The 23,857-nt window shown below is 55.3% G+C and overlaps 1 protein-coding gene across 2 annotated transcripts; it reads left to right on the top strand.

Moving 5' to 3' along the window:
- The first annotated feature begins 235 nt into the window (after nt 1-235).
- Nucleotides 236-23,604, top strand: LHX6 (LIM homeobox 6). 2 transcript variants are annotated; one of them, XM_036432902.2, is made up of 10 exons: nt 239-540; nt 1,677-1,748; nt 2,143-2,325; nt 2,671-2,792; nt 10,858-11,078; nt 13,727-13,827; nt 14,075-14,170; nt 14,363-14,537; nt 17,372-17,475; nt 21,461-23,604. In XM_036432902.2, exons 1-10 carry the CDS (start codon nt 457-459, stop codon nt 21,479-21,481), a joined length of 1,179 nt encoding a protein of 392 aa, XP_036288795.1. In that variant the 5' UTR covers nt 239-456; the 3' UTR covers nt 21,482-23,604. The 2 variants fall into 2 exon arrangements, with proteins under 2 accessions (XP_036288796.1, XP_036288795.1); XM_036432903.2 differs by lacking the exon at nt 17,372-17,475 and having other exon boundaries at nt 236-540.
- The last annotated feature ends 253 nt before the right edge of the window (nt 23,605-23,857 follow it).

The raw sequence follows: 23,857 nt of genomic DNA, 5'->3' as shown, positions 1-23,857 counted from the left end.
GTGTCTATATGACTGTATGTGTGTGTCTCTGGGTCGCTGCCTCGCTGTGTGTGTCTCGCTCTCCCTTGGCGGGGAGGGGATTGGTCACGCATGACTCATCTTGAACCGAGCGGGGCTCCAGCGGCAGGGCGGCCGACGCCACAGCTGGAGGGGGTGGAGGAGGGAGTGGAGGAGGAGGAGGAGGAGGAGGACTACCGGGAGGGGGTGAAAGAAGAGGAGGAGGAGGAGGAGGAGGAGGAGGCGGCGGGGGCCTCTCTAAGTTTGTCGGGACCTTCTTCCGAGGCAGCGGCGGCAGCCGAGGAGGCCGGGGCTGCGCGCGGGCCGGGGCGGGGGCAGGGGCTGGGCCCGGCGCGGCGGAGCGGGCGCCTCCGCTCTCCTCCTGCTGCTGCCGCAGCCGCTGCTCCCGCCGCGGCCGTGGCCGTGGCCGTGGCCCCTCTCGGCGCGGCTGCCCGGCCCATGTACTGGAAGCATGAGAGCGCCGCCCCGGCGCTGCCCGAGGGCTGCCGGCTGCCGGCCGAGGGCGGCCCCGCCGCCGACCAGGTGAGCCCGCCGGCGGGGGCCGAGCGCCGGGCCGGGGCGGGCGGGGGCCCGGGCCCAGGGGGGCGCCGCGGGCGGGCGGCCAGCGCGGAGGGGCGCGGGGAGTGTGTGTGTGTGAGTGCGGGAGCGCACGCGAGCGCGGGGTGGTGGGTGGGTGTCGCGGAAAGCGGGAACACGTTCTTCAAATGTTGGAGGAATTTCTCAAAAAGCGATTTAGCAAAGACACGGGAGAATCAGAGGAGGCGAGGCGGGCATTGTCCCTCTGGATGGGCGCCGGGGCTGGTGCGAGTGACGCCGCGGATCCCGCCGCGGGGCCGTCCCGGGCGCGCAGCGGGGCTGGAGGGCGTCTTCTCCTCTTCTCGGACGCCTCTGCGTCCTCCTTTTGGGTCTGTTTCGCCCCCGATCTCGCCCTCATTTTGCTCCAGGTTTCCTTTCGAGGGGCCCTCGAAAGGTACCTGAATCCGCGTCCACGTCGCCCTGTCGGTTTGGCCGCGCGCGCGGGGCGGGTGGGCTGACGCTCCCGCTTTTTATTTCCCTCAAACACTCCCCCTCCAATCTCCTTTTTTATTTTCTTTCTCTCTTTTCTCCTTTTTGCATTTGGTGTCGAGAGGAAGGAGAAGGGAGCAAGGAAGGAGGGTGGGGCGGGCGGGTAGAGGGAGAAAAAATTCGATTTTTTAATTACTACCATTAAAAAATCAAATTTGCAATTCTTTGGGCGGCCTGATGGATCTCCCTGATTGACAGCTGGAATTGACACTCTGGCTACCTCTTATCTCGGGCATTCACGACAATTTCTAATTGCAGGTAGTTTGTGTATGTGCGCGTGGGTTTTTTTTTTTTTTTCCTTTCCCCCCTCGGAGGCTTGGATTGCAAGGGAACGAAGCGATTACTTCAAGAGCCACGGGTTAAGTGCAGGGAGAGGGGGAGAGAGAGAGGGGAGAAAAAATCCAATCCAAATTCAAATTGCTTCATTAGAGAGACACCGCTTTTGTGGGGAAGGGCTTTAAATGCCCACTACAAAGTTAGGACGCATTGTTCCGCGCGGGTTTATATAACGGGCGCGGGGAGGCGCTGGGTCCGGGCGGAGCGGAGCCAGCTCTGCAGCCGCCGCCGCCGGCGCCCCCTCTCCCCTCCCCCAGGTGACAGCCCAGCCCGGCTCCGGCTGCAAAGCGACCGCCCGCGGCCTGGAAGGGACCGCGCCGCCCGCCATGGTGAGTGAGGGCGGCCCTGTCTTCGGGCCGCGGTCCCGTCTTAGGGACCTGGTCCGGCTTTCCGGCCCCAAACCGCGCTGCTCTGGCGCTGGGGAGGAGGGGAGGGACCCCTGAGGGCGCCGCCCCTCTCGGAGCCTCAGTTTCCCCACCGAGAATGTGGGCTTCGGCCGCTCCCGACCCCCAGGACACGCGCATTCCTAGCAGAGCCCATCCCGTCCTCTCCAATAGGCGCTTCCATCCAGGTTCTCTAGCCCGTGGCCCGGCGGCGTCTCGAGGGGGATTTCGTTGCTGTCCATGGATGCCCTGGGCCCCCCGATGTGTCTTGGAAGGAACTGCTGGGGCGCTGGGCCCCGGGCTCAGCGATCGGCTCTCCCCCTCACCCCCCTCTCCTCAGGCTCAGTCGGATGCGGACACCCTGGCAGGCGCCCTAGACAAGGACGAGGGCCGGGCCTCCCCCTGCACACCCAGCACGCCGTCTGTCTGCTCGCCGCCCTCCGCCTCCTCCTCCGTGCCGTCCGCCGGCAAGAACATCTGCTCCAGCTGCGGCCTGGAGATCCTGGACCGGTATCTGCTCAAGGTGAGACCAGGGCGGCCTGTTTGCGGGTGGGCTGCTGGGGCGTGGGGTGCAGCCCAGAAGGCTACACTGTATGAGGAATACAGGCCCAGACGCTGCGGGACCTTGGGGCTGTGAGCCTGTCTCAGTGTCTCTCTGTGTCCCCGGGGTCCCCGTCTTCCCCGTCTGAAACAAAAAACAAAAAACGGGAAGAGTTTGTTTCTACCTCCGGAGCCTCAGAGTTGCAGAAGGAAAGTGGGGGAGGTTACGGGCAAGTCAGAGCTCCGGTGGCATCTCCGCCTGCAGGGTAGCTGGAGTCTGGGCGCATAAAGGTCTGCACTGAGCGCCCCCAATCTGCCCCTTCCCCAGGTCAACAACCTCATCTGGCACGTGCGGTGCCTCGAGTGCTCCGTGTGCCGCACGTCGCTGAGACAGCAGAACAGCTGCTACATCAAGAACAAGGAGATCTTCTGCAAGATGGACTACTTCAGGTAGGCCGGGCCGCCGGGCCAGCAGTGCCTCCGCCGCGGGCAGGCCCTGCGCACACCGAAGCCTTCTTTGCCGCTCGCTCGCGGTGGCTGGCTCCGGAGCCTCGGAGCCCGGAGTGCACACCCCGCTGGCTCTCAGCGCCACGAATTGGGAGCTACAGGCTTCGCGCCTGTGCCAGCACCAGTCTGGCCCGAGATCCGCCTCCTGTCCCTGCGGCCCGCTCGGTTTCTGTCGCGTGTCCGGCTCTGTCTCCGGTCCTGCCTGAACCTCAGGCTCCAGTTCCCATCTCCAGCGCCGCCTCGGTTGAGTTCTAATGTCCCGGCTCTGGGTCCTGGCCTTGGTCTGGCTGCCTCTCCAGTGCGCTCCAGCCCGGGTTCCAGCCCTCCTCCAGCTCCAGCCCCGCTGCGTAGCTCCCAGCGCCGCCGGGACCCTGAGCTGGATTCCAGAGAGCCCGTTTCTGACCCCCGCTCGGATCTGGGTTCAGGGCTGCTCCGGCCCCAAGCACTAGTTTAGTATGGGTCTCAGATCTAACCCATATTCAATTGGGCTGCTAGGACAGGATAGGGGGTGTAGGGCCCGCAGCCCAGCCTTGGAGTAGCATTACCCCGGGGTGCACTCTCCCGGAGGCAGTGCCCAGTCCTGCCGGCTCCCCACTCAGCTGAGTCCTGGTTGCTGCCGAGCCTAGCTCCAAACCTAGAAAGTCCCGCCTGACCCGGCCATGGGGTCAAGTTCACTGTGAGGTCAGGGCGCACTGGCCACCCGCAGGATCTCTACCGGGAAGCTGAACCAGACCTGAGTCCTAAGAGGGTCCAGTGTGATTAGTTCCCGGGAGGGGATGTCTGGTCCCAGGGCTTTCTCAGGAAATGGAGAAAACTACCCTCCTATAAACCCCACCACCACCTCCAGCGGCCTCCCTTCCGTCCTCTCCTCGGGAAAGGCCATGGTTTCAGTCTTCTTGGGAGTCAGGGAATGTGGTGGAAGTCAATGCAACCTCCTACCCCCTTCCCTTTGAGTCTTCTGGAAAGAGAGGATCTTCCTTGAATGTAGGGGGAAGTTGGCAGCATTTTGGACTGGGATGCTCGGGAAATCATAGGAAGCATGGTCCAAGAACTGGACTCTTTTTTAGTATGGGTATGAAAGGACGTACAGCCGGGTGTGCAGGTGCGTGGGGTCTTTACAAGGTGGCCTAGGACTCAAAACTGTGTGTGTGTGTGTGTGTGTGTGTGTGTGTGTGTCTTGTTTGGATCTGTGTCATGACACTGAGGGAGTGTGTCATTAAGCAAGGTCAGGGATGTGTGGGCAGCATCTGTGTTCCTTTATGACATGTGTTTGTCTTCTGGTTCACATGTAAGCGTGTGTGTGTCTGTGTGTGAATGCCAGTGCACAAGAAGGTCAGGACAAGGTTACATACGAACAGGGAGCTGGAGGTGAGAGGGTGAGGCTTCAGAAAGCCTGTGATTCCTCATCCTACCCCCTCCTCCTGTGCTGGGGCATTTCTACTTAAGGCCTTGGCCCAGGCACTGAGGACACAAGGGATGTGACTGTGGATTTGTGTGTGTGTGTGTGTGTGTGTGTGTGTGTGTGTGTGGCAGAGCGGGGTTATTGTGTGGTATACAACCAGAGGGTGATGTCTCCCTGCACTATCCCATCTGCTATAGGCTGGCCAAGGCAGGAGTCCCTGTCCAGCTACCTCCTTGTTCTAGGCCTGACCCTGGTCCAGCTTCCATTTGGGGGACTCCTTGGGCTCATTAGCTACCCAGGGACAGAGCTCCCACTTGGGAAATCCAACAGGATGATATCTCAGCCTTCTTCTGTAGAGCAAGGCAGGACTGGACCCTAACCCTGGCTCTCCTGGTGATAACCCACCTGGCAGCCCTATGAGCCACCTGCCCACATTTCCTTGCTGCTTCTCCAGCCCCATCTCATGCCCAGGCTGGACCAACCTCCTCAAATGCTATGCTTACTAGACCTTCTAGGGCTGGTCAAAACCCAGATCCTGACCCCATGTTTCAGAACCTCCACTGGCTCTGGAATCCCCCTTCCCACTTTGGTGAGGTGGAGTATGGAATGTGCGGCTATTTTGGGGAGAGGCAGAAGTTGAGCTCCATCAGGACAGCGTTGAATCGCTGTGTGACCTTGGACAAATCACTGCATCTCTCTGCCCTCAGTGTCCTTCTTCCAGGGTTGCCTCTGGGAGCTGCCAAAGAGGGAGTGAACGGAGGAAGGCTCAGTAGAGGCTCCTTAAATGGCAAGTGATATAGGTTTCTTGATTATTACCATTGTCACCCTGGCTGGGTGGATGCTGGGCAGCTCTGCCTGGAGGGATGGGGCTGGGCCATTTCTGGGCTGAAGGTTCTGAGCCACAATCCTTTTCCACTGACAAGAGTCCTCAAAGCAAAACTAAAACAGATTTTGGTTAAGAAAGTGGAGTGAATAAAAGCTCATAGTCTCTGAGAGGAGGGGAGAATTGTGGCTCTTCTGATCATTTCTCCCCCAGCCAGGTCTCCCCTCAGGCATAACCCTTCCCTGGCAGCTCCACCTGTAAGAAAAATAATGAAACCCACAAAAAGGGAAAGGAAGAGCCGGCAGAGTGCCAGGCAGGGACTATTGTCTGCTCTGAGCAGCAGCCCAGGCGCTGGGTGGCTGTGTAAGGGAGGTCTTTCTGGAGAGAGCATGAGTGATGGCGCGGGAGGCAGAGTGCTCCTCTCAAGAGCTGCGGCTCAGGAAGACACCACGCTCTGAGATTCTCTAGCCCTCTGTTTCCTGCAGCCCAAGGTCACTGGAGCACTGCCCAAGATAGGTCAATATCTGCATCAGAATGGGGGGGAGGGCTCTGGGGTCTTATCCCCCACTGAAGGGTCTTCTAGGCTCCATCCCCCATTTCACCCCTCCTTATGGACAGTCTCCTTAAGCAGAACCGGAAGTTAGAAGTTAGAAAGGCATTCCAAAGTCACCAAGAGAAGCTGTGAGGAGGGGTGGGAGAGGGGGGTTGAAGGTCTAGTGCTGTCCCTGGCTCATTTGCATTTTTGAAGGGATTGGCTTTCCACTGGCTGTTTGCCTTGATAACAGGTTGCTGGATCCTCTGTCCCAGTTTCTCCAACTCCCTCTTTAACGGGGACCTCCTTGTGGGTTCTAGCAGATTTCCAGCTCCCCACCTCCCTGAGTCCTAGCAGAAAACAGTTACCACCGGGGAAATATGATATTGCTTTTCATTTCTTTAAATTTTTGTTGTTGTTAAGACCATTTTTCCCTTCCATTTTCTTTGAAGAAGTAAAGGCAGAAACGGTGTTCCTCTCTGGGGCATTCGTATCAACCACAAGCTCAGGCAGCTTCCTCCCTGTAGGTGCTGCCCCTGCCGCCCCCCTTGGGTCATGGGCTGATCTTCAGTGCTCTCCTGGCTCCCTCAGCCTCCTGAAGCATCATGCCCATTGTACAGTTGGAGAGACAGATATCCTGAGAGAGTGGCAGGTGAAGAATCCAGGGGCACACAATGAGACAGAGAGTGGAAAAGGATTGGGGTTGGGCAAGGACACTGGTCATCAGAAGCCAGGAGCTCATCTCGTAGCCAGGAACTGTGCTAACTCTTTACATGCCTTATCCCATTGGATCCTCAGGTCTACCCTGTGATTATGATACTCTCATATTCCTCACATCATAAGAGGGGAAACTGAGGCCCTTCAAGGCAACGTCGCAGTTAGTAAGTTGCAGACCTTTGATAAGACCCAAGGTTGCTTAACTCCACCGTCCCTGTGTCTAAACATTCAATCCACTCCAAGCTTTTTCTATTGATTAGCTATGTCAGCAGCCCCTCTCTACGAGGAGGTGGGGCCTGTGGAATGGCAAAGACCCTTCTCTGCCGCCCCTAAGATTCCTTGTCCTGTTCATTTGCCTTCACACAGGGAGCACCTGCTGGGTGATGTGATGTGAGACTCCCTGAGTGGGCTCTGGGAGCACTGGGGCTGGAGTGGCCTCTGAAGGATGGATCAACTTCGCCAGGATCAGGCCCCCATGGTCCCTGGCCCTCCTGACTGTGGGAGCGGGGAGTAAAGACTTAAGTGTGCTCCTGGAGTTTGTGGGCCAACTTCAGAGAGTGCCCTGGGCTGAGCCACTGAGGCTCCCCCTGAACTTCCTGCCCCCTGGCCCAGTTGACTTAGGGCAAGACCCCAGGCTTCGCCTGCCTTCTGCCTAGATAGAACCCAACCTCCTACTGGAGAACCTTACCCCCTCTTTCAGGGGGAGGGTCCCCGGGAGGCTCCCAGCTGGGAAGCGACCCCCCCCTCCCCCCCAACCGACCAGCGCAGAGTGCAACCCAGCTGTTGGGGGACAGATGTTGAGGGAGCAGAGAAAAAAGTTAGGTGGGGGAGGTGCCTCAGGCCAGGGACCTCCAGGTGTGGGGGTGCGGAGTGTTTTAACCTCTTAATTGCTGGTTCCGTTTTTTTCTTTGGCTTCTACGAGTTAGCCTAGAAGAAAGGGAACAAAGGGGATAGGCAGGGCTCCCCCCACAACCTCCCTTTTTTGCCTTATAGAATCTAAGGCCATCAGGGGAGCATCTTTCACTTAAAACAAGTAAACTCTGGTTTGCGTGTTGGCACCCTGGCTCACTGGCTTCGGAGTTAGCATTGGCCTTCTCGCTCTGAGCGCCGGCTTCGTGATGGGTACCCCGTCCTAGTGAAGCTTCCGTGGGCTCTTTCGTTGAGGCTCCTTCAACCAACGAATGGTTTCTGAGCGCCTGCTGCGCATCCAGGGGACATGGGCCGGGAAAATGCGCTTCACTTGGTCAAGGGGGCACAGCGTCCTCCACACAGCACGGCTACACGCTTCGGGAGGAGAGAGGGCCAGGCGGTGCGCCGCGCCCACTCCCCCTCTTTTCAGCAGTGAAGACTTGCAGCATCTTTCCGGCATCTCTCCATCCCCAGAGCGCCTCCGTCCTTTGCGCCTTTGCCAGGAGGCACACGACGGAACCCAGAGAGGGGTGCGCCGGAGGCTGGGGCGGAGGGGTGGGAGGCGGTAGCCGGCCCCCTAATCCCAGTTGGCGCTCCGATCACAGCGCCCCAACATCCTTTTCTTAAAGTTTCGTTTTCTCCGCCGCCCATTTCGCTGCTTCCGGAATCCGGTGGCTCAGGTCTCACAGCCCGCCTGGGAAGGAGTCTGTCAATTCGGCAGAGCCTCCACCCAGAGGCCAACTCGCTCCCCTTCTTTGTGCTGCGGATCCCTGCCCTGCATGGAGGACGCGCTTCAAAACGGCCTGCAACGCACCCAAAACTGCGTGATGATCCCATCTCACCTCCATGCAAGGATCCAACTCGAAAGATTTCGTTGACTGGGTTTAGCCACAGAGAGCGCGGGGAGATCCCAGGACTAGGACAGCTGGCATTTTTGGTGACGTGTGGGGAGATGAGAAAATTGCTTAAGGGCTCACCCGCATCACCCACCTGGAATCGAGGGGATGGGGCTGCTGTGAGCAGCACTGTAGGCGCAGAATCGCACGCATTTGGGCTGCCTGGAATGGGAGGATCAGGCGTGTGCAGAGTGTCTCCAACGCGCCCCTGGCAGAGGACAAGAAATCTCGCACAGCCAAGCGCGAGGACCCGGATGCTACACAGCCAAGCGCGAGGACCGGGGATGCTACACTGGCATGGTGTACCAGCTGCAGTGCACCCAGACGACAGAGGGGAGGCAAAGTCACCTGGCTCTTCCCGTTCACTGGGCATGCACTCCCTGCCTTCCCAAACCCTCTGCGCCCCAAGCCCTGCATGCCAGAGTTTCCAGGATCCAGGTCAGACCAAGCCCCTTGGCTCTTCATCACTCAGGATCCAGATCTTCTCGTCTCCAGTCTGGCTTTTCCCTCGGTTGCCAGGTATTGTTTGCACCTTGAAGAGGACCTCAACCCGGGCCCTAATCTGTGGTCTTGAGCTACGTAGTCACTGGCCCGCTCTGGAGCTCCGATTCCACCAGTGCAAAGTGGGTACCGGAGCTCCCACCTCACGAGGTGTGCATTGAAGACTTTGCACCCCAGGACCCGGGACTGCAGCAAACCCTCTACCCCACTGTCAGCTGAACCAGGGGTGGCCTGCGCCAGGAATAGGCTGGGGTGGGCAAAGCAGATCCTTCTCCCCTCCACTGACTGCAGGATGTGCTGGGCTTTCCCCTGGGGAAGCCGAATTTCCCAGGCAGGGAATCGCCTCTTTTTTTTTGGGGGGGGTGCGCATTTGACCAGGCAAAGTCCTGCAGTGGGGTCTGAGCTAACCCTTTCTGGCTTCTGGTCCAAAACAGTAGGATTGGGCTGCTTGGGGCGGGGTGTTTCTCTCATGCACTCACAGCGTTTCTGAATGCTCCTCGGGATGGAAGTGTGCTGGCCCTGGGGACACAGAGGCACATCTTCCCAGTCCTCTCCCAGGAAGGCCTGGGGTGGGAGATCCAAGGAACCAGATGTCTACAAACCAGTGTGACCAATGCGGAGAGGGCGATGCTGGGGGAGCTGTGGCACTTTTCCTGGAGGGTGAGGGAGTGTGGGAAAAGGGATCACCCGTGCAAAGGCCGGGGGTGGGAAAATACTTCAGAGGGGGCCACGAAGACCTGGGAATGACCTTCCATTGTGGCTGCGGCTCATACTTGGGTTTGGGGTGGGAGATCTTGAGGAAGGTTAGGGAGGAGGAGATGAGCCTGACAGGATGTGGTTTGTTGGGCTTTGTAAACGCCAAGGGTCTTGGACCAGATCCCAAGGGTAGATTGGAGCCACCAAAAGATTTTAGTCAGGGCAGGCCAGGATTCGGTATGCATGCTGGGAACTTCCTGATGGCCACCCTGTGGAGGATGGAATGGCAGGAGTGGGCCTGGGAAAAGGGACATGAGAGCTAAGACTGGCGGAGAGGGGTGCATGGTGGTAGCCTGACTTAGGAGGCTGCAGTGACAATGGAGAGGAGGAGATGGGTCCCGGAGATACTTAGGAAAGGAACCAACAGTGAATCCTGGTTGGTTGGATGTGGGGTTGATTGGATGTGGGGTTGAGGAGAGGGAGGAGTGTGTGAGTTAGGTTACTAAGCCTGAGAGGCTGAATGAGTGGTGGCACCAGTCCCTGAAAGAGAAAACTGGGGGCTGGAGAGTTCAGAAGGCTCCTGCCCACTTAGGGAGCAAGCATTCCCTGGTTCTCAGGGATCAGACCTTGGGGTGACTTCTGGAACAGTCTCTGCTGCTTTCTGAGGGCTCCCAGTTTGGGGTGGAGGCAGCTGTACCCACAATGCACTCTAAAAGGGGAGGGAGAAAGGAAAGAGAGAATAAAGAAAGCCTCAGAGCGGGAAGAAGGCATTTGATCTTGGCTTTCTGTGTTTGTTTTTAAGCACTTATTGTTAGAATGGATGGGGCTCCAGAGTCTGTGACTATCTGGTTACTTAATAGACTGCCGCGTGCTGAGCAAATAGTAGCGGGCATTGCTGTTGTCATCTAGTTCAGCTCAAGGCAAGGGAAATGAGGAGTCTGAGGGGTTAAACAAGTCTCTCAGAGTCATCAAGCCAGTCATGCACATCTGTCTATGCTGCTGAGAAACTCGGAGCTTCCCTACCACTGGGGCACAGTTTATTCATCTCGGGCTTCTACCTTGCTAGCTGTGTGACTGTACAAGTGACTTAACTCCCCGGTCCATTTTCCTCACCTGAAAAATGAAGATAAACTGGGATACTCAATATAAAACACTTAGGTTCTTGCTGGGCACATGGTAAGTGCTCAAAGGTTTGCCTCTTCATTATTACTATTATGTTTTCCCTAACACATGATATATTTTTATTGAGTAGATTGGTGTTATATGAAAATGTAAGTGTTCATTGTAGAAGATTTGGAAAATTCAGGAAAACGCCAAGAAGGAAATAAAAATACCCACCAGCTTACTTTCTTAGGCAGATCTTGTCTGCAGGAGGTGGGGAGAGAGTGGTGGATCCAGGCGTAGGGATATTTGTTAGCGAGTGACAGCTCCGAGGCCAGAAGCCTGAGTACAGGCTGGCTACTGGGTTTGTAGGGAGGAAGGGTGGCCATTCTGAGCCTCGCCATCCCCTTCCCTGCCCCGGTGTCCAACAGCCGATTTGGGACCAAGTGCGCACGCTGTGGCCGGCAGATCTACGCCAGCGACTGGGTGCGGCGGGCCCGCGGCAACGCCTACCATCTGGCCTGCTTCGCCTGCTTCTCGTGCAAGCGCCAGCTGTCCACGGGCGAGGAGTTTGGTCTGGTTGAGGAGAAGGTGCTGTGCCGGATCCACTACGACACCATGATCGAGAATCTCAAGAGGGCCGCAGAGAACGGTACCCAACCCGCCCCGCCCAGCACCTGGCCACACCTCTGCCCTCAGCCCTACCCCGCCCCCCAGCGCCCCGGGTACTGCCCACAAGCCTCTAGGGACAGCTGCTCCTCCCTTTATCACTGGGGGCGGTGCAGGGGGAGCCCAGACTTCTGGCTGCACCACTGGTTTGAGAGTCCTGGGTTACTCACTGCCTGTCCCTGCAACTGTGTTTTCTCATCTGTAAAATGGGGCTTATGATAGGACCTTCTAAAGAGAGATGAGCTGAGGTGTTGCACAGCCAGGAGGCAGTCAATGAACTCTAGAGACGATTCTCATAGTGGGACAGCCTACTCCACTCCTGGACAGCGCTGGTTGGCCTGAGGGCTCGTCCCCTCCAGCTGTCCTGGGGAAATGACCCGACCCTTTGCTTCCAACTCCCAAGCCATCAGCTCCAAGCCAGAGGTTTGGAGGTGCAGGCTTCATGCTGGATTGTGAAGAGTCAGGGGAGGGGAGCTCCAGGTTTGCCTCTGGCATGCTATTCTGACTTATGAAGTTTCCTTTCCTCTTTGGGCTTCAGTCTCCCCATCTATGCAAGACAGAGGGTGGACTAGAAAGATATCCCTAAATCTCTCTGGTTCTGATATTATGATTCCCCAAGACACATTGGTGCAGGTACAGGGTCCAGGTCTTTTCAGAGATTTGTGGTGGCTGAATTACAGGTAGGTTGGGGGTGAAAAGAGGGAGCAAAGGCTGGGCTGGGGGGGGGGACCCTTTCCATAATTCCCTTATCTGGATTTGTGAGAGCTGCTCACTTCTCTGTGATGTGGATTATTCTGTTATCCTTGCACCCCTAGGAAGTAGCTGGTGTATCCCCATTTTATAGGTGAGGAAACAGGCAGAGGTTATCTGCAGTATGTGACTGGCCAAAGGTTATAGACTAGCATGTCTGCCTGACTCCAAGCCCAAGTTCTTAACCACCATACTATACCATACCATACCATACCATACCATACCATACCATACCATACCATACCGTACCACCCCATTCCAAGCTCTGAGGCCCCTTAACCAGACTTGTCCAAGCAAGGGAGACTGTTGGGATGTGGTTCCCTCTGTGAGTTTAATTTTTCCATGGAAACAACAGGCACACCAATTGTTGTCCTGCTTGCTCTCCTAGGAGATGTATAAATACCACAAAATGTCTGTCCTATCCACAGTGTCTCTGGGGAGGGGTGTGGCTTACCCTACCTCAATTTCCATTCTGGGGACTAGCTAGGGATCCCCAGAGAATTCCTGGCCAGGGCCACACCAGGACCATCACTGAATCCTGCCAGGATTCAGACTAAGTGAATCTGGGGTGCTATGTCCACCTGCAGTGAAGCTAGGCTAGAACCCCAGGAGTCATAGGTCTTCCCATACCATGGCCCATCAGGGACCCCAGGCTCCTTCCACACTTGGACCAAGTAGGACCATCCCTAGTCAGCCTTGCCCGTTAAATTCTTGCTCTTTCAGGCAGGCACCACTTTAGACGCCTACCAGGCAGAGGCGCTTGAAAGCTTGGGACCTTGGATCTTCTTTATTGACCAGCCTGCAGTTTTGGCTACTGTTTTACTTTTTAAACATACACACACACACACACACACACACACACACACACACACAATCATAGAAAATTTAGAAAAAATGGTCAAGCAAAAAGAAAAGAAAATCACTCCAGATGCCACCACCCCTTATGTTTTATTGTATATCTTTCCAGATTTTTTTTTCCTATGACTGTATCTTGGAGAATTTATTTTGTTGTTCCTCAACGGGGTGTTTTTTTTTTTTTCTAATTTAAAAATACAATACATTATGAACAGTAATGGAACTGCTAGTGATGATAATTTTCTTTTTTGTGCTTGATTGAAATTTCTGAGTTTTTAAAATTTTCTGAGTTTTGGATAAAGAGCAGGCATTATCTTTGTAGTCAGAAAAAATGAGATATTAAAAGTAAAAGGGGAGTATATTTCGTGTGATTGTAAAAGTAATATAAGTGGAAAGAGAATAGCTACATAGAGTGCAGTTAACAAAATTAAACCTCAGAGAAGTAAGGTGACATATGATTGTAAAAACCTCCACAGTTACAGAAATATTGAAAGTAAAATCTCCATAATTGCACTCCTGAGAGGAACCACTCCACACCTTCCAAACTTTTTGCTTCCATACATTTAAAAATTTTATGTCCTCCCAAACCTTTTTGCTTTTATCAAGTTTTACAAAATTAGGACCACAGGTTTGTAGCCTGATTGCTTATTATTTTCACCAGCCATTGATTTCTCCAGTTTAGCTTGGGGCGCTGGAGTCAGCCAGCTGTCAGAATACTAGTGTAAGGTCGGAACAGGGGGAGGGTTTTCTTCTCTCTGAGCCTCAGTTTCCTCCGCTTTAAAGCAGGGATAATGTTGTCCATCCTCAGGGCTGTGAGATGGAAAATGTCTGATACTAAGCAGACGCTCGGAACTGAAAGCCCTTTGCCCAAGGACTGAGTTCAGAGACTAGGATCCTGGGGTCCCCGTCCCCAGCCAACTCCGCTACCTGCCCCTTCCTGGGACCAGCTCCCCCCCACCCCCGTCCTTTTCAGGCTGCCGTTAGAAGAGATGCGGACGCGAGGTCAGCCACTTCTATCGCCCCCAGGGAACGGCCTCACGCTGGAGGGGGCAGTGCCCTCGGAGCAGGACAGCCAGCCCAAGCCGGCCAAGAGAGCGCGGACGTCCTTCACCGCCGAGCAGCTGCAGGTACCGGTACCCGGGGCGCGGGGCCGGCCGGGTGTGGGCGGGGAGCCGGTGTGGGCGGGGCTGAGGGTCTCCTAGCAGCTCCTCTCCCGGACCCCCGCCTCCCACCCCCAACCCGGGTGGGCGGAGGGGCGGGGCTGTAGATGTCTGGGGCGTGGCCTCCAGGCCGGAGCCTCTGATTGGGCCAGGGCCCCGGACCTCCGCGTGCCGCTGCCTAACCCACCACCCCGCCCCTTCCCGCGGTGCGCAGGTTATGCAGGCGCAGTTCGCGCAGGACAACAACCCCGACGCACAGACGCTGCAGAAGCTGGCAGACCTGACCGGCCTCAGCCGGAGGGTTATCCAGGTGGGGCCGGGGGAGGGCGGGGCCTGGGGGTCTGGGAGTGGGCCCTGCAGCGCTGGCCCAGCAGGGCCGCGGCCCCGGGGAGCGCACGAGGCCGCTTTCTTCTGGAAGCGCCGAGGCAGTCCTGTCTGGGTCCCTCGGTGGCGCGTCCGAGCCTCGCCCGGGAGGCTGAGGCTGCTGAGGCTGTCGTTCCAGGTGTGGTTTCAAAACTGCCGGGCGCGCCATAAAAAACACACGCCGCAGCACCCCGTGCCGCCCTCCGGGGCGCCGCCGTCCCGCCTCCCCTCCGCCCTCGCCGACGACATCCACTACTCCCCGTTCAGCAGCCCCGAGCGGGCGCGCATGGTCACCCTGCACGGCTACATCGAGAGTAAGTGACGGCGACGCCCGGCCGCCGGGCCGCGGGGGAGGAGCGCGCGTGGGCGGCGGCGGCGGCGGGGGGAGGCCACGGAGCTCCATTGGGTGAAGCTGTGGGCTTGGCAGTAACTAGGGTGTGGGGAGAGGGGCTGTTCCCTGGCTCTGCCTCAGGAGAAGCAAACCTTCAACCATTCAACAAGTCCTTTCCAAGCGCTGGTTCAGTACCGGGGCCGGGGGGACTTAGGGAAAGAGCAGGAAGGGTCAAGTCCTTGTTCTGGTGGAGCTTACATGGAAGAGTAACCAGGTAGAGAGATGAGCGTGTGTGTTCATGGCCGCGATTCCTCTAGGAAAGGTGCTGGGTGGGAGTGTGGAGATTCCTATAGGAATGGTGGGGAGGATGAATGAGTCACAAGGCGTGGGAAATAGGAGTGCCCGGTGTCAGAGGACCTGGATGTAGGCAGGTCTGCAGCCTGACACAGGCAGCGTGTGGCATTGGGTGCATCTGGGGTTGCAGAAGGCCAGTGTGGAGGGAATACTCAGGGCTGCGAGACCATGGGCAAATCACCCAACCACCTTAAACCTCAGTTTCCCCATCTGTAAACTGGGACATTAATAACGTCTACCTCGTTGTGAAAATCCACTCACATCCCGTAGTTATTTTTAGAGTGCCTTTCGTATCCTGAGCACGAGGATGTACCATAGAACACAATAGACCAAGGCCTGTGGCTCACGTTCCAGGGCGGGACACGGGTGGAAAGACAATAAACTAATATGAGAGGGAGAGCAGGCATGGCAGTGGGCACTGAGCACTGTGGGCAGATGGAGGGCAGTCATGGTGGAGAGAACGTGGAGCAGGAACCTGGAGGAAAGAGGGTGTAGTGATGTGCATTTCGGAGGGACACACACCAATGAATCTGCTATTGAGCAGGTGCTTATCACACATTTTCCTTCCCTTCAAGGGCATTTCCATTGCTTGTTTCCTCCAAGCTGGGCATGACCAGAAAAATAAAAGTGGCTACAATATACTCACAAACTCAAACCCTCTTTTCTGTGGCTCTAAGAGGTCAGAGAGACGCTGCTGTTTACTGAGCCACTGCCAGGTGCCAGATGCTATCTATGATTCTAAACATTAGAGATCACTGTCCCATTATACAGATGAGGAAACCAAGGGTGGGAACCCGTATTCTTTGATGACTGAGTGTGGGCTTTGACATTAGGCTTAAGATCCCACCCCTGCCACTTCCTGGCTGTGTGACACTGGGCAGGCTTCTTAGCTTCCCTGAATACCAGTTTCCTCATCTGTAAAAGTGAAGACAAAGCAGTGTTGTGAGCATTAACGAGATCATTGACTTAAGTCTTCAGCCTTTGGTAAGTGCTGGATAAGTATTAGCTGCTCTGTGATAGCGGCGGTGGTTCAGGTTGGCAGAGCTGAGGGTGCAGAGTCCTGCCTGCTGCACCAGCTGCCAGTCGAAAATTGTCTCTTTGTACCGTTCCAGTTCTGAACCATCTGCTCAAGTAGGAAGAGATGGTTTTCTCCCTTTCTCTTTTACACGATGACTTAGTTCAGGCTGCACAGAGCCGGTAGGAGATCTGGTTCTTCTGTGAAAGCCACCCGGGACCAAGGGCTCTCCAGGAGCCAGGAGTTTGCCCTGCCAGCTAGCATTTGCTGTGGAGTTAGTAATGGATCTAAGAGTCACTTAGATCCATTTCTAACTCCACAGCACCGTAGACCAAAGATCTGCCTTTGATGTCCAGCTTGGGGCAGGAGCTGTCAAGGGTATTTGGACCTGCTGCCTCTTGCTGCGTGACTGAAGGTCCCCCTTTGCTTTGCAATTAACTAAATCCATAGGACCCGAGTTTCCTGGACTCTTAGAGCTTAGTATCTGATTTAAAAAAACAACAACAAAAATCTTTGGAACCGGACCCCAGAAAAATGCGCACACGTGCGCGCGCACACATACACACACACACAGTTTTCCAGATCATCTCAGGCTGTTCATGGACTCCTAGAACACCCCAGGTTTAGAATTCCCAATCGGATTCAACAGACGAGGGAACTTGGCCTAAGAAAGGCACAGTGACTTGTCCCAAGTTACATTCCAATTGTAAATCTCTGGACAGGGCTCTTTTTGTTACTGTTGTTACCAAAGTAGATGAAGTGCGGGGAGGAGGAAGCCAGGGACTTCTCTACTGCAGTGATAAAGAGGCTGAAACATGAGCAATTTGGGTCAGACATTAGGACGGACTTTCCCTCAAGTTTTAGAGGATAGACTAGGGTATGGAGACTTGCTCAACAAATATTTAGAGTGCCTGCTGGATGCCATGCCTCATTCTAGGTAATGGAAATCCACAAAAACCTAGAAACAGGAAACGGACAGAAATTCCTGTCCTCACTAGAGCTCGCGTTCTAGTTGGCAGAGATAGGGAGTGTGGGGGTGTGTTGGTGTTGGGTTGCAATTATTAACAGGGCAGCCAGGGAGAGTGTCATGAAGAAGATGCCATATGAGTGCAGAGTCCTCTCAGGTGTGCTTGGAAAGCTTCGGTGATACCTGGGAGGGAGATAAGGTACAAGGCACCAAGGGAGGATCCTAATAGATGGGGTACAGCCTTGCATGTAGGAGATGTTCAATATATATTCATTTGTTTACCAGTCAGCTGGACAATTACATAGAACTTCATAGGTTATAAAGCCTTTCACATAGACTCTATGTCATAGAGCATTGCAACCAACCCTATTAAAAACTTCCCCAGGGTCAATCAGCTGGTAAGTAGCAGAGGTGAAGGTGGTCCAGGTGGGATCCTGCATGGAGGCTGGGCATGGGCTCCAAGGCGTCCTCTCATCCACAGGTCAGGTACAGTGCGGGCAAGTGCACTGCCGGCTGCCTTACACCGCACCCCCCGTCCACCTCAAAGCCGATATGGATGGGCCGCTCTCCAACCGGGGGGAGAAGGTAAATGGAGCCAGGTTGGGTCTGGTGGGTCAGAGCCATCCTGCGGGGAATGGGTTTCTGGCAGCATCCCTCATCGCTGAGCAGGCACCAAGCCTCTCTGCCCAGCACGCTCTGTGCCACCCAGGCCGTCACTCCAGCAGGGGCCGGCGTGTTCAATGTGCCCAGCCCTCCTTGAAGGTCTGCACTGACAGCCTGTCGCCTCTTTTTTCAGATTTCTGAATTTTGTTACTTTGCTGAAACTTTGTGGTTCCAGAGAGGGCTCATATGACACACCACCCTGCCTCCCACCATCTTTGGTTCCTCCTGCTTTCTCCTTTGCATTCCTGTCTGTCGGGAGTGAATAGCCCCAGCTTGTGAGGCCCAGGATAGCAGGCAGCAAGGGACCTTGTCAGCCGGCAAGGTCTCCTTTGTGGCCTCCTGGTTTCTGGTTGTCTCCACCCTTAGGACTACATATCCAGAAGGCTGCTTAGACAGCACCCAGTCCAGGGGCTTGAAAGTTTTGTTCGCAAGCGCTGGAAACCTTTGTTAAATCTTTTCCATAATCCATAATGGAGATGAAAGTGAATGGAGCTGCTTTGGGTGAAACGGCACAGGGAGTTCCCCATTGCCCCAACCTCTAAGACACCTCCCACTGAGGCTGAAAGCCACAGCTTTAAGACACCTACCCCCATTTTTGAAAGGGGAAAATTGAGGCTCAGGTAGCTCAAGGTCACAGAGCTTGAATGAAAACCTGTGCAGTTACTCATTCACTTGTTCATTTATTCCCCTGACATTTTCTATATGCTGACTGTGCCCAGGAGCCCTGCGTCAGTTGCCAAGAGCGCAGAGATGAGGAAAGCATGGTCCCTGCCCTTGAGGGGGGAGCAAAGGGAGCACCTACTATGTGCTGGGCTTGCTGCTGAGCACCATGGGGGAAGGCAAATGGTATGGAGGTACAGATAACCTAGTTGAACAGATAGGTTTATAAGTAATGGGTAGTGCTCAAGACAGAATCCCACAGTACTTGGTGATGGGTGAGCATGTCCCAGGAAGTTCCCCTGTGGGACTGCCATACTCACAATAGGAGCTGCTCCTCTGGTCACGGCAGAAACTTACACACATTGTCTGATGCCTCCCAACCCCTCTGTGGGTGTGAGGACGGCATCTGCATGGTAAAGATAAGAAAACAGGCCAGAGAGGCGACGACTTGGCCAGGGATGTAACAAGTCCATCGGACTCCGGAGTCCACCTCGATCAGTAACCACGTCCTTTCACGGAGCACTTTACAGTTTACACAGCGCTCTCTCTGACCTTGGCCCCTGGGAGGATAGTTACATTGACTCCGTTTCACACCCGCTGACACTGGGGCTCAGACAGCAGTACTGGCCCAGGGCCACAGAGAGCGTGGGAAGGGCTGGCATCCATCCTAGGACTGCCTGCCTCAGAGCTGCCCCTCCTGCAGGAGAGCATTCGCCTCACCAGACCTGGTACAGGCCTGCAGAGGCCAGCTGGCACGGCCCCGGTCCTCTGGGAATGTGTGGCTTAGGGCAAGCAGAGGGTAGCTGCAACCCAGGGTGACAGGGCACTTGAGGTGAGGGATGAACATGGCCTTCAAGGACCCAGAAGAGGGAGTGAAAGTTCTAGAGGAGAAGCAGGGGATGAGGAGAAGGGCATTCCACATTGGGAGCAGAGAACATGCTAGTCACAGAGGCATGCATGGGGGAGTCTGGACTTGAGAGACTAAGGGGTGCTTAGTGTGACTGAGGCCAGGGAAGTGTGTGTGGGGGGGTAACAGGGGTCACACAGTGATGGGCTGCACTGTTGGGTGAGGGGCTCGGGCATTGTCTGGAGGGGGTTAGTCTTGGGAGTATTCAGGGCTGCGCTCAGCTTGGAGAGGAGCCCTGGCCTTCTGGTTGCTCAGCTAAGCTTGTGGTTATGTCTGGTTCAGCCTGAAGGACGAGCCAGCCAGGGCTCTGGCAGCTTTGGCTGTAGAAGGTTTCTGGCCCCTGGGTTTGGCTGCTGAGCCAGAGCTCTCTTGCTGGGATGCGTCCCCAACTTCACATCCAGCAGCTCTGCAGAAAAATGCCCTCCCTCCCCTTAATGATCTTTCTCCCTCTCACTGTCAAGCCTTCCTGCCAGCTCCAGGGGGCCTTTCCTGTCCACATCTTGGCAAATTCCTGAGGGCTGGTGGGCTGTGGGTGGTCAGTTGGTAAAGAACTGTATGGGCTTTCTCCCAAGTCACTCCAGGCCTGAGCCAGCCTAGCTCTAAGGAGACTTAGTGCCCCCTGGGGCAGGCCCCTGACCCCACTCGTCGAGAGCATCACTGGCCTGGCCAGGAGAATGGTCCCTGAGCATTCAGGAAGTAGCCACCTCTGCCCCCCACCACATCTTCATTTGGCCACACAAACCAGAGCCACATTTCTTCCAAATCATGGCCCCCCAGTCCCACAATTTCAGAACTTAGAAGGTGCTTAGAAATCGGGGCCGAGCTGTCACTGATAAGATGGAGAGGCTGAGGCACACAGAGGGGAGGGTCTTACCGGAGAGTGTCCTTTAATAAGAGCCCAGAGCCAGGTGTCCCGGAGCCAGAGGAGAGCACTGCCTGAGGCTGGGTGTGTGGCTGAGGCAATGTGATGTGAGCTGAGCCAGGCAGACTCCGAATCCCAGCTCTGCCACCTCTCACTCTGAGACCTGGGCTTCTCTGAGCCTCGGTTCCTGTAGCCGCAAAATGGAGACAAATAACAGGCCCCACAGCCAAGCTTGTTGCTGAAAGCAAATGCAGTAATGTATGTAAATAACCTAGCTCAGCCCAGCCAGTGTGTCTCAGCGGTTGAGCGTCGACCCAGGAACAAGGTCTTCAGTTCAGTTCCCCCGGTCAGGGCACATGGCCAGGGTTTGGGCTGGATCCTCAGTTGTGGGATGTGCAGTGGCAGCTGATAGATGATAGATTCTCTCTTATCAGTGTTTCTAAGTCTCTATCCATCTATTCTCTCTAAAAATCAGTAAAAATATTTAATGGGGGAAAAAAGAACCTAACACAGTGCCTGGTACACAGAAAGTAGACTTAGATGGTGGTTATTGCTATGCTTTCCTCCATCTCCTCCTCACGGTAACCGATTCGGGCAAGTAACCTTCCTGATCAGAAAATGAACAGCCATATGGCTCTGTCCACTTGATGTCCCGAGAACAATTAACTGTGGTCCACCTGACCCTTTACGGAGACATTACATTGACCAGACAGCCAGGAATCCTCATCCTGACCTTCAGGGAGCTGGCTGTGTCAGCAGCATGAGAAGTCGCCAGGTGCTTTGGGTGGAAGAGGAGAGGGACAGGGGCAGACAGTCCCTGATCATTTGCCGTGTGTCAGGTACCTGGCCTGTCTCAGCCACCTGCCTCTCTCTCGGCTTTGTGAAGACTAAGTGCGCATGCAGTGCTTGGCCCGTTGTGTGGTGTGTCATAAGCATGATGACAGCTGCTGTGGTGATCGTGGAGAGGTAGAGGCGGTGTGACACAATGGAGAGAGCCCACTCTGGAGCCAGGCCTGGGCCACAGTGCTGGGTCCGCCGCCTCCTAGCTGTGGGACCTATCCGCGGCTCACTGACTTTCACCTCTCTGAGCACCAGTGCCCTCCCTCTAAAATGGAGATACCGGCGGGACTCCCTCGAGGGGTTGTGATGAGGCTCCACAAATGCAGGTCAGGCACTTTCCGCAGTGCCGGGTGCCGGATGCAGTGCCCAGCAGACCTTTGCTGCTGTTCTCGTTTTTCACCGAATCCTCTCCATCCTGAGAGAGAGAGAGAGAAAGGTTTTGTCATCCCCATTTTACAGAGGAGGAAACAGGCTCAGAGAGGTGAAGTGAGTTGCCCAAGGTCCACAGCAAGTAAGTACCAGAGCCAGGATTTGAACCCAGATCTGGGCCCTGGGCCATCCGCATTCTCTATGCCTTCAAGGAGCTACTGGAGGGGCAGGCCCCCAGCTCAGCCACCTCCCACACCCTCCTTCCGCAGGTCATCCTTTTTCAGTACTGACGCTCCCTGCACTTGCGCATCTGTCCACGGGCACCCCACAGCTGTCCCTCAGCCGCTGAGCGCTGCCAGGAATCCACCCACCTCTGCATCCACCCCTCATCTGCCACCCCGCCTGCCACCAGCTGGGCCCGTGGGCCTGGCTGCTCTCCCCTCTCCTGCTGAGAACCAGAACCTGCCCGGAGCACCGTGGAGTCCTCCTCTTGGAAGGCAGAGCTCCCTGAAATTTGGAATCAGGGTGACAACAACAGCCCAGTTTTCCCATGTAGACAGGACTCATCTTCAACGAAGCTGATTACCATAGCAAAAGGCCGGATTGAGTTGTGCAACGCCAACAGCCTTCTAATTTACAGGTTTTCTCTCCTCCCATGTTGGCCTTTACTCACTGCTTCCTTGGAACCATCTCTGAATTCTGAAAGCCGAAAACCCCCAGTGTCGTCCACTCTGTTGCTTTTGTCTGAAAAACTCTACAGTGTCTGTGGGATGTCCCCAAAGGAAAGCTTACGTTCTGGTTTTATCATTTCCATCTGTCTGGTTATGTCAAGTTAAAGAGAGAAAAGAGAACACTGACCAACCCTGAGAGGCCCAGAAGGGCAGACATGGAGGCCTGCCCAGACCAGGGGGTGGGGACAGGCAGGGGCCGGGAGGCACAAAGACACGCATTGGTTTGGAGCTTGAGGAGAAGGATGTGGCACATGCGGCTGGGAGACGAGAGAGAAAACTCGGGGTATAAGTGGGAGACCCTCTTCCTACCTATTTATCCAGCACATATGTATACAGATGACATCACTGAGATGGTGTATGAACTATGGATGACATTTCCAAATGTTTGGGCAGGTTAGAATTGGGGGCCCTTTTTGGCCACTCATGGAATCCTAGTAGGAGTGCTGGGGTCACGTCTTTTTTGGGGGGACCTCTCATGGAGGGCTGGGGAACAGAGTCCAGGGAAATGGCAGTCTGAATGTTAACTCTGGACCTATATCTGAATAGAGAGAGGGTGCCCTAGGTGAGCGTGCCAAGCCCAAGACTCCAGTTGGCCCTCTGGGCTTCCCCACCCACTGCCGAGAACAGAGGCCAGACACAGCTGTGCTCCTACCCACCCTGTCCTGCTGCAACTCTTCAACCCCAAACAAAAGGGCTTGGGCTACACAAGACCATAACTTACGTTTTCAGAGGGACACCCATTTGTCCCAAGTTTACCCTGTGATTTTACAAGTACTTGGTGTCCTGATGCGTTTCCCACTAGAGGCTGCCAGCAAGCCTGGCTTAGTCCAAGTCCTCCTTCCCGCCCTGGTGAACCTGGTACTATCAATATGTTGCCTTTGGAAGGAGACTCTAGGATGGGGAAAGCAAGCCCCTGGCACCTATGCACCGACTGTCCCTGCTCTTTCCCAGGGCAGACTGTGCTAGTCAGTTACAGTATCCTGTGTTACTGAGTCTGGAGATGGTTTCAGAATTCAGATGTTTGAAGTTGGCACTTAACCATGAATGCCTACACAATATGTCATCCTTTCTCTGGGATCTGGAGGAAGGCAAGGCCTGGGTGCAGCCTGAGAAGGGGACCTGCTTCCTTTCCCTTCTGAAGATCGTTCCGGATGGCTCAGGGCAAAGAGAAGGCGCCGTTCGGAACACGGTTAGCACAGCTGAGCTCAGAACTCATCCGGTGAACGTCTCCTGGCCCTGTCCTGGGGGCTGACGGTAACAGGAGCGGAGTGGGCCTGATCCCTGGTCTTCGGGAACTTGGATTTTTGCTCCTGAGGCTTCAAAAGCAACCATGTGGTTGATGGCCAGTGGCACCTGACCTAGGGTCACTCAGTACCCACTCTGCCTGGGCCTCCCCCGGGGTCTGTTCCTTGCGTGGATCATGTGGTCGTAGCATGTTGCAGTTCAGACATGTCTCCACTAGCCTGTTAGAGCAGCCTGGGAATGTACAGGCCATCGAGACTATTTATTTAAATACAGAAGGGGGAAAACATACACACACATACATGGAAAAAATATTGTAAGCACTTTTTTGTAAAACCAATGTTTGTTTTGTTACATACCTTTCATGTTGTGCTTTGTAAATGTCTTATTTGTGTAATAAATAAAGTTAATGCAAGTAGAAGTGCTGGCACTGAAATCCAGAACGCGATGGGATTCCATTTCTTTCCTGCTCTCTTCAAGGTTCAGTGCAGTCCCCTTCCTGGAAAATGGGTGCTGTTTCCCCAGTTAGTAAACTGATTGTCATAAAGGCGTGACCGTGTGCTTCTTCTCGAAGTAAGCTTTGTAGGAAAGCTGGCTGCTGTCCTCTGTTCCACTCCTGGGCTGGCTCGCTCTGTGGGACTCTGAGAAGAGCCAAGCTGAGCCGACGGTGCCCTGGAGGATCTCTTGATCTGG

Source organism: Pipistrellus kuhlii, unplaced genomic scaffold (assembly GCF_014108245.1).
Source record: "Pipistrellus kuhlii isolate mPipKuh1 unplaced genomic scaffold, mPipKuh1.p scaffold_m20_p_12, whole genome shotgun sequence".
Taxonomy (NCBI): domain Eukaryota; kingdom Metazoa; phylum Chordata; class Mammalia; order Chiroptera; family Vespertilionidae; genus Pipistrellus; species Pipistrellus kuhlii.
The sequence above is the reverse complement of the archived record's forward strand: the minus strand, read 5'-3'. Positions and strand labels throughout refer to the sequence as shown.